At 41.3% G+C, this 20,693-nt stretch overlaps 1 protein-coding gene and 1 long non-coding RNA gene across 3 annotated transcripts in view; one reads left to right on the top strand and one right to left on the bottom strand.

The window, feature by feature from the left end:
• Nucleotides 1-16,625, top strand: part of LOC126101066 (uncharacterized) — a 100,862-nt gene extending 84,237 nt beyond the window's left edge. Inside the window, exons 2-3 of the long non-coding RNA XR_007522251.1 lie at nucleotides 12,263-12,714; nucleotides 12,800-16,625. This is a non-coding gene — a long non-coding RNA (uncharacterized LOC126101066). The remainder of the gene's footprint in view (nucleotides 1-12,262; nucleotides 12,715-12,799) is intronic.
• LOC126101063 (xanthine dehydrogenase-like) overlaps nucleotides 12,777-20,693 on the bottom strand; it is a 265,749-nt gene continuing 257,832 nt past the window's right edge. Inside the window, exons 27-28 of one of the 2 annotated variants that reach the window (XM_049911738.1) lie at nucleotides 20,476-20,555; nucleotides 12,777-12,829 (exon numbers count right to left, since the gene is read on the bottom strand). In XM_049911738.1, the coding sequence (XP_049767695.1) occupies nucleotides 20,488-20,555 (68 nt within the window). In that variant the 3' untranslated portion in view covers nucleotides 12,777-12,829; nucleotides 20,476-20,487. Of the gene's footprint in view, nucleotides 12,830-19,896; nucleotides 20,556-20,693 lie in introns of those variants that run through there. The other variant, XM_049911737.1, reaches the window with a different exon arrangement.

Here is a 20,693-nt window from a genome sequence, read left to right as displayed (position 1 = left end):
CAATGAGGATAAAATGAGGGCAAAGAAGAAAACCTCAGGCCGCTGTGAAGACGACTGTGTTTTGGTTGAGTCCCTGACAAGAAATCATTTCACTTTATTGGTAAAATGGTCAGGAGTAAGGATAAACGTGGTGACGATGTAGTGATATTTCTCTGTGGGATTGCCAATAATCCAAATGCATTTGTATATCCTTTTATTGTAAACACAATGTCACAAAAATGTATAGTAATGGTTTTACCAAAATCTATTTGCTTGGGAAAAACAAAAAAGTAGTAGGCATATATTAAGTTGAAGTTAAAAAGATTTAACATTTGAAGAATATTGTAAAAAAATGTAAATTATTTTCAAAGATTGTAAAAATTAGTTCTTAGTAACATTTAAGTATAGCTTGTATTCTGAAGCAGCTGAATAATAGAAATTACGCCAACATGAATACAATTGCTCGCGCTTGTTACAGTGTACCTCGGTATATGTTACATTCCATCCCAGACTGGAGCACGCTTACTTAATACCAGTTTTAAAGTCATACTAAGTCTGTGGGCTTTAAATGATTGCTAAGGGTCCTTAAAGAAAAAGGCATAAAAAGAGCAATGTCTTCAAAAATATATTTCTCAAAATTTCAGGAAACAACTTTTTTTACAGTGTGCCCATCCTTTCTAAGCAATTAACCTTAGAGCCAAATGATGTGCTACGGGCATCTCTTATCCATACTTTTATCCTAGCCTTTCTGTTTAGAAATCTGAATATTTAAAGATATAACCTATTATGTTATGCATAACGTAGTGAAATGTCAGTCTCTTCTGGAACGCTGACAGATGACTTCTGTACTGTACATGCAATGAGAGTGAACAGAACGCACCATAGCTATTTCAAATATATGTATGTACTAGTCACGACAGCAGTGCAGTTCAGAATCTTTTAGTAAGAAAATGTTTAATTGTATTTAAACATGAATAAAGTCACCACTGGGCACACAACGTAACAGCATGAAACACGTAGAACAAAGAATCAGAATAGGTACAGTACTTAAGCAGGAGTGGGGATGTGATGAGTTCAAATGCTCTAATACTCGGAGGGATAGATATAAAACCGATTCTGCGTCGTGCTTCGAAGGTTACATGTCTCACAAAGCTCCTAACGTATTGTCTTAACACAGAAAGGGCTAATTCAAGTCCTTTAAATGTTGGAAATAATGTCACAGAAAGCGATGTAATACGAATAAAAAATAGGCACGCACTTATAGCGCGATGTCTACGAATGCACGACACCCGCTGACTTATGATCTACGTACATTATGTTCAGGTACACTGAGGTGACACAGTCATAGGATAGCGATATACAGGGTGTTACAAAAAGGTACGGTCAAACTTTCAGGAAACATTCCTCACACACAAATAAAGAAAAGATGTTATGTGGACCAGTGTCCGGAAACGCTTAATTTCCATGTTAGAGCTCATTTTAGTTTCGTCAGTATGTACTGTACTTCCTTGATTCACCGCCAGTTGGCCCAACTGAAGGAAGGTAATGTTGACGTCGGTGCTTGTGTTGACATGCGACTCATTGCTCTACAGTACTAGCATCAAGCACATCAGTACGTAGCATCAACAGGTTAGTGTTCATCACAAACGTGGTTTTGCAGTCAGTGCAATGTTTACAAATGCGGAGTTAGCAGATGCCCATTTGATATATGGATTAGCACGGGGCAATAGCCGTGGCGCGGTACGTTTGTATCGAGACAGATTTCCAGAACGAAGGTGTTCCGACAGGAAGACGTTCGAAGCAATTGATCGGCGTCTAAGGGAGCACGGAACATTCCAGCCTATGACTCGCGACTGGGGAAGACCTAGAACGACGAGGACACCTGCAATGGACGAGGTAATTCTTCGTGCAGTTGACGATAACCCTAATGTCAGCGTCAGAGAAGTTGCTGCTGTACAAGGTAACGTTGACCATGTCACTGTATGGAGAGTGCTACGGGAGAACCAGTTGTTTCCGTACCATGTACAGCGTGTGCAGGCACTATCAGCAGCTGATTGGCCTCCACCGGTACACTTCTGCGAATGGTTAATCGAACGATGTGTCAATCCTCATTTCAGTGCAAATGTTCTGTTTACGGATGACGCTTCATTCCAACGCGATCAAATTGTAAATTTTCACAATCAACATGTGTGGGCTGACGAGAATCCGCAGCACGCAATTGTGCAATCACGTCATCAACACAGATTTTCTGTGAACGTTTGGGCAGGCATTGTTAGTGATGTCTTGATTGGGCCCCATGTTCTTCCACCTACGCTCAATGGAGCATGTTATCATGATTTCATACGGGGTACTCTACCTGTGCTGCTAGAACATGTGCCTTTACAAGTACGACACAACATGTGGTTCATGCACGATGGAGCTCCTGCACATTTCAGTTGAAGGGTTCGTACGCTTCTCAACAACAGATTCGGTGACCGATGGATTGGTAGAGGCGGACCAATCCCATGGCCTCCACGCTCTCCTGACCTCAACCCTCTTGACTTTCATATATGGGGGCATTTGAAAGCTCTTGTCTACGCAACCCCGGTACCAAATGTAGAGGCTCTTCGTGCTCGTATTGTGGACGGCTGTGATACAATTCGCCATTCTCCAGGGTTGCATCAGCGCATCAGGGATTCCATGCGACGGAGGGTGGATGCATGTATCCTCGCTAACAGAGGACATTTTGAACATTTGCTGTAACAAAGTGTTTGAAGTCACGCTGGTACGTTCTGTTGCTGTGTGTTTCCATTCCATGATTAATGTGATTTGAAGAGAAGCAATAAAATGAGCTCTAACATGGAAAGTAAGCGTTTCCGGACACATGTCCACATAACATATTTTCTTTCTTTGTGTGTGAGGAATGTTTCCTGAAAGTTTGACCGCAAATTTTTGTAACACCCTGAATACATATATAGATGGCGGTACTATCACATACACAAGGCATAAAAGGACGGTCCATTGCCGTAGCTGTCATTTGTACTCAGATGATTCATGAGAAAAGGTTTCCGACCTGATTATGGCCGCACGACAGGAATTAACAGACATTGAACGCGGAATGGTAGTTAGAGCTAGATGCAAGGGATATTCCATTTCGGAAATCGTTAAGATATTCAAAATTTCAAGATCCACAATATCAGGAGTGTGCCGAGAATACGATATTTCAGAGATTACCTCTCCCCACAGGCAACGCAGTGGCCGACGGCCTTCGCTTAACGACCGAGAGCAGCAGTGTTTGCGTAGAGTTGTCGGTGCTAAGAGACAAGCAACACTGCGTGAAATAACGGCAGAAATCAATGTGGGACGTATGCTGAACGTATCCGTTAGGACAGTGCGGCGAAAGAAGGCGCTACTGGGCTATGGCACCAGACGACCGACGCGAGTGTCTTTGCTGAGAGCACGACATCGCTTGCAGCGCCTCTCCTGGGCTCGGGACCATGTGGTTGGACCCCAGACGACCGGCAAACCGTGGCCTCGTCAAATGAATCGCGATTTCAGTTGGTAAGAGCTGATGGTGCAGACCACAGAGTGTGGAGCAGACCGCACGAAGCCATGGACCCAGGTCGTCGACAACGCACTGTACAAGCTGGTGGTGCCTCCATAATGGTGTGGGCTATGTTTACGTGGAATGGACTCTGATCCTCTGGACAAAGTGAACCGATCATCAACTGGGAATGGTTATGTTCGGCTACTTGGAGACCATTTGCCTCCATTCGTGGACTTCATGTTTCCAAACAACTACGTACGTCACCAGACCACAATTGTTTGCAACTGGGTTCCAGAACGGTCTGGACAATTGGAGATAATGATTTGACACCCAGATCGCCCGACATGAATCCCATCTGACATTTATGGAACATAATCGAGAGGCCAGTAGGTGCTCAACATCCTGCAACGTCAACACTTCTGCAATTATGGACGGCTCAATATTACCATAGGGGACTTGAACGACTTTTTGAGTCGAGCTGCTACACTACGTGCGGCAAAAGGTGGTCCAACAAGACATTAGGAGGTATCATGTGACTTTTGTTGCGTCAGTGTATAAAAGGGCGTTACCACATCTGCCTCTCTCGAGCATCAGCCTCCGAATAGATATTCTCTACCAACCACATGCCTTGTTCACCACTCATTGGCTTGTGTGGCTGGGCTCTGCAAAGAGCATCTACAAGACAACCTACTAAGTGTAGCCAAACACAGCAATGCTTCCAGAGATCGGTAACTTGCTACAGAAAATGTCTCTACAAAGTATCTCTGACTTAACAAAACGCGAAAGAAGACCAATACTGAAAGTTGTCAGTTTAAGAGATAACTTTCAAATAGTATCATTTAAATGAATGAAAAGGATATTTCATATTAGTACTGATTATTTCATGATTCAAAAAACCACCATCGTGTATATAGCGATCTTAAGAATGTTATGGCTTGAGGAAATAAAATATTAAAGATAGGAACATTACAGACAGGAATATAACCGACCTCGTCAGCTTCATCATAGTTGCCACCAATAAAAGAAAGAAAGATTAGAATATGTCTCATCGACAATGAAGTCGTTAGAGTTGGAGTGTTACCTCAAAACTGTTGTGCACAGTTCGCTTACAGGCCTCTCGTCCTGCGTCATTACGTTTAAGTTTTGAGCGTGTAGTGCGGGAGGACTCACTGGCCTCTTTGCTCTCACATTAATTACAAAAAAATGGCTCTGAGCACTATGGGACTTAACATCTATGGTCATCAGTCCCCTAGAACTTAGAACAACTTAAACCTAACTAACCTAAGGACAGCACACAACACCCAGTCATCACGAGGCAGAGAAAATCCCTGACCCCGCCGGGAATCGAACCCGGGAACCCGGGCGTGGGAAGCGAGAACGCTACCGCACGACCACGAGCTGCGGACTCACATTAATTACACCGAAGACAAACCTTCTGATACATAAACACTTCCTTTGGTATATTAGAAACAAATAAGCCCTGGGTCACAAATATTAAGTCAAAATTGACCAGGTTTCGTCGCTACTATGAGCGTCGTCTTCAGAATTAAACTGTTAGTTTAATTCTGAAGACGACGATCATAGTAGCGTCGAAACCTGGTCAATTTTGACTTCATATTTGTGACCGAGGGCTTATTTGTTTCTAATATAATTCTGAAACGGTCACTGAAGCTTAGCAGCTATGTTCAAATTTTCTTTGGTACTACTTTGCAGGTTCTATTCAGCAATATGTAACACGTGCCCAAGGCGCCCGCGAGCTGCAGCCCTTGGCTGCACGAGACACACGTCTGTTCGCTGCAGAGTGCCTGGTCTACCTGCTGGCCTGTGACAACAGCCGACCAGCTTACCTGCGTGCACGGAGGACCTGGGAAGTCCACTTGTGCACACACAGTTACAATGTTCCCCGAAAGGGAGCGGATTGTAACGGACAGTCTGACCTGCCCAGTTTTCAAACTGCCGTTAGATGGCTCTTACAGAGACCAGTGAGTTATGGAACTCAACATACTCCCACTATAAAATAAGTCACCTCGTTTTACAAATAGACATAAATTTAACAAACAATAATGTTCAAAAACAAGGAAAACAGCAAAAATAATATTAGACACAAAATCAGGGCACACTGTATGCTTGCCGCAATCTAGTGTTGTTGACAAACCTCAGTGCGAAAGCCAAAACCCTGTAGGTTTTCTTGAATGAGGAATATCTATCAAGAAATTCCCCATCAAGCTTAATAATATATATAGCTTGCTGGTAGGTAACTTGTGACATTTTCAACAATAGTAGAAGTGGGCCGGCCGCGGTGGCCGTGCGGTTCTAGGCGCTTCAGTCCGGAGCCGCATTGCTGCTACGGTCACAGGTTCAAATCCTGCCTCGGGCATGGGTGTGTGTGATGTCCTTAGGTTAGGTAGGTTTAAGTAGTTCTAAGTTCTAGGGGACTGATGACCACAGCAGTTGAGTCCCATAGTGCTCAGGTGCTCAGAGCCATTTGAACCATTTTTAGTAGAAGTGGTTCTGATATGAAAGTCGCTAAGGCTAGCCGACAGTTCAACGTTACAGGAACAAGACACTGAGGCTGCAAAGGCATTGTTTATACCATTCACAGGAAACGACTGTTTACATTTTTCAATCTTAATTTATCTGCCATACCCTTAAATACACAGTACAGCTGTCTCGCACTATCTAGCAACACCCTACAAGACTGCAACCTACCCTTGCTGTCTTTATTGTTGCTACAACAGTTGCCAACAAAGCATAACAATTTGTGTCACATCTCCCCTTCGTAGCCTGATGGGCCAAGGAGTTGCTTCCAGATTCACCATTCTGTCTATCCCTTGAATCAGCTGACTTGTGGAGCGGTATATTGTGCCTTTCCTTATAGGTCTTACAAGGAGTAACCTTTCATTTACTCGGGAAATGACCAGGGCACATGCACAAAGATCAAAGGTTATTTCATGTTACAACTGTCCGTCGCTCTTCGATATTTAGTGCTCGAAACTCCTTGCATTTGCTGATAGCATGAGGTTCATTACAAAATTGACATGCCCCTTCAGCATCAGCATTAGCCAGATGAGCCTTTATCACATGCTTGGTTTGAGTTACTGGCATTTCCTTGCGGATCTCTTGAGGTGATGTCCCTGAATTAGATCAACCCAAGAGCCTGACATTTTGTTTCCAAAAAAATCTATCAGTTGACTCAATGTGGTGATCGTGGGTCCAGACGTTTTTACCTCCCACTCATGCTGGTTTGTGGGGCGCAAAGCAGCCAAAATGGCTTAAGAAAGAATCAATCCACGAAGAGGAACGTCAGGTTTAAAAGCTTCTACGGCCTTCAAATGGCTACGTAGGTGATTAATTAATTGCCTGTAATCGATTGCCGTGCCATGCTCGACAGTAGGTAGAACTAACAAAGCCTTTGCATATTTGGTTGCAATTACCTTTGGATTATCATACCTCTGCATGATAAGTCCCCAAGCAACTGATAGATTTCCTGATGTTACAGGTATACGTTGCAAACAGATCCTTGCTTCACCTCGCAAAGAAGAGTTTAGGTGATGAAATTCTTGTATGTCATCAACTGAATTATCGTTTATGAAGAGACTTAGGCATCTCTTTGGGACGACCACTTAAGGTAGTCCTCTTCGAAATTTGGCAAATTAATGGCAGGTAGTTTTTAACTACTGGCACTGCTTGTCGGGCTCGATTCCGTAGGCTGTAGCTTAGCGTGCCCCTTGATTAAACCCTTAATAGTCGATTCAATCAAGTCCCATGAATCCTCGAATTCTTCTCTATCCTTGCTGTGATTCGTGGATTCGTCTTCAATTTACAGCCGACCTTGAGACGACTCAACATCAGTATGAAACCGCGTCAGTTTGCTTAATTTTGCCTCTAGCATTTGAATGCTAGCACTATCTGCTTCTACAAAAAAGGTCCCAATGCGTGCTAGAGCGGCCTTTGCAACCCCTCTCTGATTTTGTTCTCTCATAGGCATCCATTTCGGAAATTGGCAGTTGATAACAGGAAGCCAACAGTTGCACCTACCAGGTTGCAGCGGCAGTACAGGATCTGACACTAATATTTCTTTCAATTTTTCAAATGCATCCTGACATTCTTGCGACGAATGGAATTTCGTTCTCTTCTTCAGTAGCTTGTTCAAGGGTCCGTTGATTTTCGCAGTCTTTCACGAACCGTCTATAATAATTACGGAGGCCAATGAACAACTGTAACTGCTTAATTGTTTGTGGTATCGGACACATTTTGAACTGCGTCTGTAAGACGAGGCTCAGTCTGTACGCCACGCTCATTAATCACGTGCCCCAAGTAGTTTACTTGAACTGCGCAGAATGGCAATTGTCCACACTTAACGTTAAACGTGCCGATCGTCGCCTATCAACGACATTCTCCAAACGTCTCACATGCTCCGGTAAAACCTTTGAGTAGACAATTACGTCATCGAGATAGATTAGTGAAATTTTTGGCTTTAATCCTTTCAGTAACCCATCTAATAACCGCTGAAAAGTTGCCAGTGCTTTCTTTAGTCCAAATGGCATGCGTTTGTAACGAAAATGTCCTGCTGGGACGGTAAACTCTGTTTTTTGCCTATCTTCAGGCGCCACCTCCAATTGATTGTATCCGCTCCTGAGATTCATAGTTGTAAAGAACCGACACTCAAATTATCCAAAGTTTCCGTGATGTTTGGGATTGGATAAGCATCGGAAATGGTTCGCACGTTTAGATATCTGTAGTCACAGCAACATCTTTATTTCCGTGTCCCGTCCGCCAACTTTTTTGGCATGATGACAATATTGGTATTCCAGGGACTCTTAATCGGTTCCATGATTCCATCCTGTAGTTGTTGTTCAATAAATTCCTCTTCCAGTGGTTGCAGCTGCTTTGCTATACGGTATGGCTTCCTGCAAATTGGTGCACTATCCCCTGGCGGTGTGTGGTGTTGCATCACCGGGGTTGCTGGTAACCTTCTGTTCGCACGAAATAAATCACTAAAACCCAACAACAAGTTCTCCATAACCATTGCTCTTCAAATGATCTACTTTCTCTGATCACATCCTTATTGACGGTGTGCTTGTGGCTTTCCTCTACTCTCGATCTATCGAAATCCTCATCTTCCTAGATTTCCAGAGTGGCTATTATTGCACCCTTTGACAAAGTCACCTCCCTTGCGCCTAAGTTATCCACACTACTCGGAATCATCTGTTACCCATTAAATGGTTCAAATGGCTCTGAGCACTATGGGACTTAACTTCTGAGGTCATCAGTCCCCTAGAACTTAGAACTACTTAAACCTAACTAACCTAAGGACATCACACACATCCATGCCCGAGGCAGGATTCGAACCTGCGACCGTAGCGGTCGCTCAGTTCCAGACTGTAGCGCCTAGAACTGCTGTTACCTATTAATTTCACTCAAATTCGCTAACTCCTGCTGATAAAGCAATGCGAACTATCCACCTCTTCATTGCTTAAGAGCGGTGCAACCACATAGGCTATAACGTTTCCCTCGGCGAATCAGTATACACTGAATCCCGCACTACCTTTCCCCTACCTGCTGGTATTTTATCCTGCTGATCGATCTATAATGAAAATGTATGCAGTTAATTGGTTTCCCGTCCATGACAGGTGAACCTTGCGCGCCATTGTCTCAGTTGCAATTGCTGCCCCCAGTCGAAACAAAGTCCCTTGAGTTCCACTGTTAGCAAACGCAGCGAATTCTACGCCTGCGCATTCTTCGCGCGTGTGTTCTAGGAAAGGGGCGGCGACGTGCGGATACCGTCAGTCGCACCTTGCCACTAGTAAGGTTGAACCTCCTGAAGATGTCGGACAGTTCCTCCGAGGAAATATTGTGGAATTAGCACAACGTGATCCGGCGGTAAACCCGTGAAGACAATGACAATGAGACAAGTGGAGTGGTCTTTGATAATTACGCCAGCTTTCCTCAGTTCACTTCGGCCCCTACACACGTTAGTAGGGGCTGTTGTAACTGCAACGTATGGGTTCTTCACAACACGTACCTGGGACTTCAGATTTCTATACAGAGCCCGTCGGCCGTGACTTCTTTCCTGCAAGCAGTGTCGTAAACCTGCCTCGCAAAACCATCTGCAAGATGCCAACATCGTCCGCGCGCCTGCCATCCGTTCGGCCTTCCAGCCATAGCTGCACGAGATTTTCAAGAATTCCCCAAACCTGCGCCTGTACTTAAACGTGGCACAGCATTAGCGTCCAGGGGACCATCATGAATCGCGGGGACTTAAGTGTAATTAGGATCTCTGAATAAAAGTGTCATTCCTTTTCGTCTCATTGCCTATATCTTTCAATTATCTTCTGCTGTAGCAATTCTTTACTTGACAGTGACACATAATGTGAAAATTACCTTCGTCCTTAAGTTTTGCACATCACTGTATTTTCTTATTCCATTTTTAAACGGTGGTCTTCAGTTTTATGTGCGGCAGTCTTTTTTTGAAATAACAAGGTTTACGCCGGAAAACTAAGATTTTTCTAGGTATGAAAACATGTTTCAAGGCTCAACACGATCTTGTACTTAGGAACAAATAGTCTATTGAAATTTAAAACCACTGAAATCGATAAAATGTTGTGTTTACTGTACCTAGTTATCTATCTGTTACTTTATTACTGTACTGCACACCAATAATCAGTAAATGAAATCAAATTAAGCAGAAGTATTATCAGAAACCAGTTACAAGTTAAATAAATTTTGGAACTAAAGCTATTGGAAACTAATACAAATTTCTATTTTCAAAACAGGTAAAACTGTTCATACATTAACGAAAATCAGTTAATTTGCAAATACCACACGCTCCACCGTAAAAGACCTTGTTCGAAGGTGCACTATCAATGAAGTATGGTTTAACTGTTCACAAGACATATAACTATTTTTAAAAATTTATAGAATTTAGCTCGCAATAAATCTATAACAGAAGAATTAAAATGTATTCCTAATAGCTGTAATATGAGTATATTAAACTACACGTAAATGTACAGAAAACGAAATACCTACAAATGCTGCTCAAGATAGAACCTCATGTGTAACAGCAAAAACAGTAGAAAATGGTGTAAATTGCTTATGGCGGCCTCTAGTGTGCATCCATTCATGTGATTCTAAAATCAGTCACTAGACTGAAGTACCAAGCAGAAAACATCATGTATTCCAAGGCACACCATCCTCTAGGAGGAACACTCTCTCCCATTGAAAATGAAACACACTTGTAAATATTGCACTTTAAAATAACATTTACTCAATTTCTTTTGAAAGGACTCCATATCTGATTAGCCAGAGTCTGATAATAAAGTTTATGACACTCTTACAAATGCTGCCGTTCCTCGGAGCCCCTGTTGAAACAACAAAAAATTGGTCCCCCTCTGATACTGTCTTATTAAGACACTTCAGACGTTGAAGGAAAGCAAGGGCAATACCAAATCCAATAGCACTGTCGTAGTAATGCACTGCGGTGTTCAAACCGACCATCGAACTGAGGGCAATGTTTACTTTATGCTAACACCAGGAATGAAAATGTATCTAAGCACGAACGCGCTCTTGTCCTGTCAGCTATCGAAGACATTGTCAGCCATGTATTTCCCGTTATGTCTGTTATCCATTCGCTTACCACAGAATCCACTCCCACACCATGATTCCCCATAGAGTTCTCCACCCTGTCACGCTCATGTAGTTTAGATTACATGAAATCTACCTTCTCTCAAGGGTGCATCCGCATCAACGCTATGTCCCACATTCTTCCAGTTTTCTTTCCAGTTCTCAGTTTGTTTGTCTCGGCTTTCGAAACTCTTTCCCCCTCTGAGTAACGTCATGTGCCTTCCTTTACCCTCAGTGATCCTTCCGATGGGCTGCCTTGGAATTATTAACAACAGTCGCCTAGGATTGGTGTAGATGTTTCCCTTCTCTGCATATTTTGGAGACATGAATGCTGGCCACCCCCTTGTTTATGTTTTCACAGCTGTGGGTTACTCACAGCAATTTCAAAGTTCATCTGATGCTGCTGACGTATTGCTCGCATCTGAGGTCCATGGAGTCGTCCTTTTGCTAAACAATCACAGCAAGAATCACACTAGTACAATTTATCTTCTAGAATGTGGTCACTCTCACGACAAGACCAACATGCAGAGAGTACCCACTCAGCTACGTCTTAATGTCTCATCGATCATTCCTTTGTAAGCCCCCAGTCCTTCCTCTCTTGCAGTAAACTGGGATGTCTCTCATAATTTGTCAGGAATCGGTAGGATTCAGTATCACAGTTGTGTTCAGAAGACAGTGATCACAAGACGAGGTATTTGATGTTGTTTAGAGAGGTAAAAACAACGGTGTCGTTTGTCTATGGAGTTAAGAAAGAAGACTTCTTGCAACAACGAGTAAAGGGTTCATGATGTACCACAAAATGAAGGTCTGCAGATCAAGTGTACCCCTGGTGAGTGTACCCGCCTTCACCCTAATAATACAAAGCACTATCCCTGACGCGTGTTATCAGGGGGCTGAGGTGGGGAGGGGGCAGAAAGGTGAAACTTAACGGCCATCCAAAAAATTATAAAAATAAAACAAATTTTGTTAACTGTTGTTAACTTAAATTAACAACGTAATTTTTAAAGAGGTATTATTGTGTAAGTAGGGTCCAGAATCTGAAAATATCTTTAGCACACATTTAGCAAATATGAACACACTTTTAATGACGTGCTGCCAAGAGAGGGGTATTGTATTGTATTGTATGTTAACCAGGGGCCTAGAAACAACAGAGAGGCTCTGCAGCCACAGTGGTCCACAACCACACGACCACTACCGCAGTCCACATCACCCCTCCGCTGCCCCACACCGAACCCAGGGCTATTGTGCGGTTTGGCCTCCGGTGGACCCTCCACCCAGGGGACGTCTCACACCAGGCGAGTGTAACCCCTATGTTTGCGTGGTAGAGTAATGGTGGTGTACGTGCACGTGGAGAACTTATTTTACACAGCAATCGTCGACATTGTGTAGCTGAGGAGGAATAAGGGGAACCAGCCCACATTCACCATGGCAGATTGAAAACCACCTAAAAACTACCCACAGACTGGCCAGCTCACCGGACCTCGACACAAGTCTGCAGGGCGGATTCGTGCCGTGGACCAGGTGCTCCTTCCTGCTGGGAAAGCCGTACGTTAGACCGCACGGCCAACTGAGCGGGCAAGAGAGAGGTACTTTATGACCACCACAAAAAATTTAAAAAATGCAAATTTTGCTCACTATTCTTGACTTTTACTCGCAAATTACTTTTTGTAGATATACTGATGAGTACAAAATGTCCTGGACCTGGAAATATAGAGTACAACATTCATTGGGGATGACGATGATGGAAAAACTTAAAACATACATGGATTCTGATGGAAGAATTAATTAAAAACTATAAATAATTTTTTCAATATTTTAAAATGTCAAGTAACTGACTAGATTACAATATTTTTGGTAATAATTTTCAGCTTTTATTTTTAGAATATAGTTTATTTTTCAACAGTAGTAGAAATATTAATTTTTTTTACTTATTCCCTTATGGGAATTCGTGAATTATTTACAGGAAATCATCGCAGATGTCATTGTAGAATGTAAGAGACTACCAGAAAAATATTTTAGGAGACTAGGCTTATATACTTGAAATTTAATGAAAAAGGATTTACCCCTAATTAATCCATAAAATCACAACAATGAGCTGTTTGACATGAAACAATTAAGATTTAGCAACAATAAAACAAAAGTTTTGAATCATGAATAACATACATTGACTAGGTAACATTAAATGAGACAGCTAAATTTCCTGTATTTTCTTTAGGATCAAATCTGGTTCTTAATATGAGAATACCAAAAAAACCCATCTGTAAATGTGAAGATATTCATTTTTGTATAATTTTCAGAAATGATAATTTTGATAGGTTAAATAGCATATCATTCGGCTCAGTGTACATTACTTCTATTATATTAGACCTTTATAATATGAAACATTTTCTAACATTAAGAACCATTTATTTGTATTTAACTGTTGGTATCTCAGAATAAAACTGCATGAATGCAGCACTATGTACTGATTATTTATAAAATCACAGAAGTCACGATTTTGATTCAGTAATCATTCAACATGGAGAGAAAGTAAACAAAAACATACCTTCAGAAACATTTTGGGAAAACAGCATCCAATTTTCACAATTGTATGTAGAAAAACACTCTAGATCACACAAATCACTTTTATTGGTCAACAGTTGCAGTCCAAAGGCAGACCATCTTCAGACCATACCCCAAACCTGATGTGTGGACATGGATCCACAGACCAGCTACTCAATAGTTGACAGCTTCTGCAATTCCTGCTCTGTGAAGCTGTCTCCACACATTAACTTTTGAGTACAGCCTCAAGATGGTTCATCTTCGGATGGACAGCAGTCACCAATAAATGTGATTTGTGCAATCTAGACTGTTTTTGTAAGGACAATCAACAAAAACTGCTTCAAAAATCATTGATCCTAGTAGTGGTGAAATTCATTCCATTACTATTTTTTGTGTTGACAAGGAGCACTCAAATGTTTCAGGATTTGGGTTTGAGTGACATAAAGAGTGATAGTGAAAAAAAAATTGAAGGAAGTATGAAAGAATGTCTACAACTGAAACAAATTGAAGAATAAAATTTTTCTCAGTAACAGAATATATTCCTTCCCATGGAAAAGTGTGTCCTGGAAAGAAACCATCTACTGGAAGTGATACACTTGATTCCTGAGGGGGCTAAAAAAAAAAAAAAAAAAAACTTAGTTTGCATTGATATATGCATTGTCCTAAATAATCATTCTCAGTAAGCAGACTACAGTTGTACAGTACTATTTGCTGATGGCCTGAGGATTGAGGATGAGAGAAATAAGTTTCTTGTGCCATCGCATATCTTCTTTCCATGTAACACAGATCTTGCTAGAAAAGAATAACAATATGTGGACAATGGACTGAATTCATGAAGTTGCACAGAGAAAAGTATGTGTACAAAGTTTTTTAACTGAGGACAAAGAATTTTTAAGATTTTGCTAGTTTTGGTTGGTTGGGTGGTTGATTTGGAGGGGGAGGGGGGGGGGCATCAGTTCCATCAGATTAGGGACGGAAGTCAGCCTTGCCTTTTCAAAGGAACCATCTCATCTCGGCACTTGCCTGAAGCAATTTTTTACTTGTTTTATTAAAATTTTGATAAATTTAAGGCCAGTAGATAAGTATGAGGTATTTTAGCTGAATGATGAAGTTAACATTTTACTTCTATAAATGTAGAGTGCAAAATGATATAGTTATAGAAGAAAAATTAGTCTGTGAAAAGTGGAAAAATACCCAGTACTGTCTCCAGCAAAATGCCCCTGAGGCAGTCAATTCACTAGCCTAAATACGGAGACATTGAGTACCTAACGCAGTTGCCGCCTCCCATGTATCATAGCCTTCAGAAAAATCAAGATCCACTCTGACAAACACATTATTCGAAAGAGTGGAAACACCTTTATCAACTACACAGAACCTATTTCAGCAGGAAATTTTTTCTGAAACAGCAATGATGCTTTGGTAATATGCTGATAAATAAAATCTGCAATCTTACAGCTAAATGCTACACCAGCCAATGTTCTGTCTACAAATAAACACCCTCATTGGTGAGGTATTTTCAACTCCTAACAAGTTTCAGGATCTCATTCAAAAATCATTTCTGCTACCCTATTATGAGCAACAGCATGAAAATATTAACCAGAGACTGGACTTAAGTATCAATACAGACTATTCTGAGAAACTATAACAGTTTAAAAAGCTTTTGCCAGGGTCCAAATAAGATGACACTATTGGTTGTGCACCTATGAATGTTATAAAAACAAAGAGCCAACTATTCCAACTACCAATAGAGGTGTCGGTTTACCTGGTAGAATTTTTAGCCATCGAAGCATATTAAGATACAGTATCATGATCCAAGCTGAACATATAATAATAATGGACTCTCTCTCTCTGCAGTGCAAACACAATCATCAATTGATAGAAACAAAGGAAGATGCTACGTGCCATACCAAAAAAGTTCCTACCATATCAGAACTATGGTTAAATAGATTGGTAGTCTCATTTCTATAGCCCAAAGCCCATGCCAGAATTGTGGGGAATGAGAAGGCAAAGAACTGTGGTGTAACACGTTGTTACACCTCTTCCTCATGATTAGGTGAAAGGTGCTCATGAAAAACTTTGTGTAAGTAGTTGGCATATAGAGAACTTTCCACTGTGCATGTGCTGGTTTGAAGAATGTACAGAGTTGGCGTGAGACACATGAGTATGGAATGTCACCAAGGTGTGATGGCACTTGGGCATTTCCATCTGTTGTGAAGGTGTCACTTATGCTTTGGCATCATGAAAGAAATAGAACAAGAGGCACTGTGTACAATGATAACACCCAGAAACAGTTGAAAGAAGCTGAAGAAAAATGTCAAATGTCATTCTCTTTATTCTGCTCTGCGATTTTGTTTGGAGATGTTGTTCTGACTAATGGGAGATATGTTCATCCAGTGTTGCAATTTTTGCATAAGAGCAGCAAAATACAGAAGAGTTCTTTAAAAAGCAGTTATTTCATTTTGTAGCTTGAATACTACAAAGCTCTCATCCTGCCCCCAACCCTCTGCAGATACAATTGAAGTCATATGGTGAGAGTTGGTGGCATTGCATAGCAGGTCCACTGCATCAAGAGAATTCTGGCTGACCATACAAGCAAATAGTTGAGTTAAAATGTATCATTGATAGCATGAAGGTGACAGATTATTTGGAAGGTAACACTTCTTCTGGGCTCAGTACAGCTATAGAACAGCATCATTACAAGCCAGAACACAGCAACAAATGGAATACAGGAGAGATACATTCCAGTTGGGAATCTAATTGCCACAATCAGGAACATGCCCAGAAGCAAATGGAACAAGTACTGGCAGAATGAAGATCTACAGAAGGGCAAAGGGGTACAGACAAACTCACCAACATATGTTAAATGTACTACGGTACACTGAAAAGGGGGATACAAAATGTAAATTCACTAGCAAAAAGAAACAATAGGAGATCTGTAATGACCATTCAACCACAACTCTACCAACAAAAATTCCATTGTGACTGTGCGCTGTTGCAAAGTGTCAATAACGTAAACTTTGACTGCCCTTGTCACAGAAAGGTACAAAAGGAACTAGTTAGAGTGAAATTACAACTTCCTCATCTATGTTGGTACTCTTTATGGAAATAAATATAATCAATTAAGTTGTGTAACTGATGTGTGTGTGTGTGTGATGATCCTAGAAACTTATAAAACTTCCTTGGCCATGAAAATCAAAGGTCACAAGTTTGAGTCTCAGTCTGGCACTCAGTTATAATCTGCCCCGATATGTCATATCAGCACATACTCTACTGCAGAGTGAAAATTTCATTTTGGAACCAAGGAACTTATATTTGAGAGACACATGTTTTCTCATTTTCATTTTATTAGTTGGCTTTATTTCATGTGAGTTCATTGTGTAATTAAATTATAATACTGGAGCCATGAGACAGGATTTTCAAACAATCGATCCTCATATTTCATGACATTTGTCCACTGGTGCTGCTGAACAGTGGCAGTACTGCCACACCTGTCGCAAATGAGCCACAGATGTCATGCCAGGTTCAGAACAGACCCAAAACACCATTGAATTAGATGCAGAAATAGCACTAGTTGGTTTCTAGGTTGCCAGACAGGGGACACCACTTGCAGTAACACCAACATTGCAGTAAAGTGAGCCAACAAGAGCAATGGTGGGGTAGTTGTCATGCCTACTAGCTGCCACCTTGTTTCAATTTACAGGGACAGAAGCAGTTCTGACAGAACAGATGGCTACCTAACCAGCATAAATACTCATCATTCCTAGCCAAAGTATTCACAATTGGTAGTATGTACTACAATGGGAAGCCCACACCAGGTGACAGAGTGACTTGATTTTTCAAGCTACCACCTCCACCACCGACAAGCTGACTGCTGTGGCTAAGTCTGATCATGAGGACTTGGCACCTTCCAGCTGGTGGGCCACCTTGAGCTTGCTTCTGCTGCAGCTGAATTCTTGCCCTAAATGGCAGCAGTTTGTGTCCAGATTGACGCAACTGATCAAAGGCCTGTACCTATGCAGAAGAACTGTTGTTGCATGCAGCCACTCACAGGGCTAGGCTTCACTGCTAGAGGCTGTCTTTGCTCTGAGTTGTAGAACTGCACCAGACTTGTGTACATGCCACTGTGGGTGTTCCATGTCAGTGGTCCTACTTTGCACTGATACCAAGATGGCCATTAGCTGGTCACTGCCTCAGCAACTGTTGGCCTCAGTAACAGCAATACAGGCCCAGGATGCATAACCACTGTGGGTCAATGCCAAGAGTGTTGTAACTTGAAACTATTTAAAATACTTGGCTACTGATGCTGTTTACATGTACTAACAGTGGCTATGTCCCGACAGTGGCCCACCACATCCATTTACTCCTACCAAGGTGGAGTCTAATTATCCCAGCCCACTATAGTTGTGGTCAGAACTTTGGACCATTGCCACTGCTGATGTTTGCATGATGACCTCACTGCTGCAGCTAGCAGTGTCCATGTGGTGAGTGAATTAACTGCATTGTTTCTTCTACTTTCATATACAGTGGAGATGGTTTCTAAGTTCAAGTTTCAGAATATGAAGATTATGTTTGTAAACCATTACAACCAGCTGATATATCACTATTTCATGGCAGCACCAGGGAACACTATTTGCAGCCAGTGAGGTGTTCATGGTGCAACTTACTAGTGGATAGTGCCTCACGTTGTGAGTCTGTACCAGTGGAGTGTTTTATGTGCCACCATTATGGCCATAGTGTTAGCTAGTGTACTGAATCAAAGTGGTTAATGATTATGCTTAGGGTGTGAGTCAGTATGCTATGGTTATGAGTGAATAAATTATTGGTTTGTGTTGATATTGGCTGTGTATTGTGAATAAAGGCTACACACTGGCTCAGTTTGGGACACATGGTGTTTCCCATCTGGAAGTGATTGAGCAGCTGGCTAATCAGATTGCACAGTTGTCAGGAAATAATAAGAGTTGCATAGGTGACTAGCAGTTAAGAAGGAAAAGGAGTTATTGATGAAGCCAACTAGTCCCCTAACAGATTAGCTCCTACTAATTTAATTACTCCCTTTCCTGGTAAGCCAAAAAGGGTGTGGTGTGTTTCTTGCATGACCTGGAAGCAGTAGCAAAGATTGTAGGTTGGGTGGATGGTTAGCTATTTCAAATGGCAACATTGAGGTTGACAGGTGAGAAAATGCCTTTTTTAAGATGTACAGAAGGTTTAAAAAAAAAGGCACAGATTTTTTAAGTTTTAAAACAGGACCTTCATGAATGCTAAAAAAAAAAAATTGCAAAAGCTTTCCTGTTAGCAGTTACCTGGAAAACAAAGAAACACAGTGAAATGATGGAAAGTTTTGCTGATAGAATATGGAAACTTGATTTACTGCGACTGTCCACTCCAGCGACTTGGTATCTTCCAGCTGGTAGCCATATAAGGCTTGATTCATCTACAGCTGATCTACTGCCTTGGAGGACCACAGTTCATGTCCAGAGCAGAGTACCTGTCCAACTGCCTGTACTTGAGCAGGCAAAATATCACAATGCCATTTCTTACAGGGACAGGTCCCATTGCTAGAGCCTGTTTTCTGCTGTGAGAATCATTGAAGACTTCATTGCAAGCAGATAAACACTGCCTTGAATTGAAGTCAATATCAGGCCAGCATAGATGCTACCATGGGCATTCCTTTTCAGCAGTTCTACCCTACACTGCCATCAGCACGTGCCCAAGGTGATGTAACCACTACAGTTGAACACTAAGAGCGTCAGTTGGCTGTTGATGTAGTTCATATATATTACTGATTGCCAACATCCTGACAATGAGCCAGCACCACAATCCAACACTGCTGAGGTAGTGGACAGCCACCACAGCCCACTACAAATTTATGCATGAGAGCTATGAAGGTAACAATAAAATATGAATAAATTTGAAAAGACTCACACTACCTCTTGAACTTTTGCAGACTAGATGTTTGTGGCATCTTAAAATCATATTTTGTAAAAACATTTTTGCATTTCAGTTCTGCAAATAAAACCTCAAGCTTTCTATGATTACAAGCATCATTCTTCATCAGGAGCAACTGATTGCCCCTGATGAAGACTAAGGTGGTAACTGTAGAAAGCTTGACATTTTACCAAGAACTTACGTGACAAGAAATCTGAGAATGTTTTATACAAGAATGTCATCACAAGAAACTTTGTTCTCATATTTTATAAAGCTAAATATCAGCATTCAGTTAACACCAATTCCATTTGGGCTGGGACTTTATTGCACTAAACCACTCAGTTACAGTTAATGTTTTTGCAAAATTCTCATGTATCATCTAAAATCAATGGCTTAGGGAAGCATTTCCATTGAGAACTTTTCAATCACCCATCCTACAGTTCCAAGTTTGCTCTCAGACACTGTCATATTTCTTGCACATGAAACATTGATCTGAAGATGATGAAGAGCTCAATACCAACATTGTCAACTGATTCAACTCCTAGATGGAGATATTCTATGCAATGGGGTTTAAGAGGCTAGCACTATGTTATGAAACTGTTTATAAGTGACTGGCCTTTAGAGTGGAAATGTGAAGTAGGTTTGTAGGGAACTCAAATCTCTAGTGAAAACTTTTTCTAATGCGCATATAGAAATCAAGTAGCTCTTGCTTTTTCAGTGTGCCTCATATTATCATGAGGAGTGTCCTTACCACAACCATTCAACCCCCTCTCCTTGTTACTATATGTTACTGAAACATAAACTCATGTTTCAAAAGCATATTCATTTAATGACTATTGTTAAGTAATTAGACTAAATAAGCAAATGGAAGTATCATTAACTTTTGTAAGTTTTTAAAGTTCAAACTGCTTGTAGCTTGTCAGGCTGGTAAGGAAAACTTTTTCTGGGGTAGCAGGAGGATCTGAAAAACAGAATGAATTATTTTTTAAATATTTAGTGGTATCAGCTTTTCAAAGTATAGTCTAAGATTTAATTCCATGATAGTGCAAAAATTTAATTACCATTATTTACTTCATTCACAGTTATGTCACACATACTG

This window comes from Schistocerca cancellata, chromosome 9 (assembly GCF_023864275.1).
Source record: "Schistocerca cancellata isolate TAMUIC-IGC-003103 chromosome 9, iqSchCanc2.1, whole genome shotgun sequence".
Lineage (NCBI taxonomy): Eukaryota > Metazoa > Arthropoda > Insecta > Orthoptera > Acrididae > Schistocerca > Schistocerca cancellata.
The sequence above is the reverse complement of the archived record's forward strand: the minus strand, read 5'-3'. Positions and strand labels throughout refer to the sequence as shown.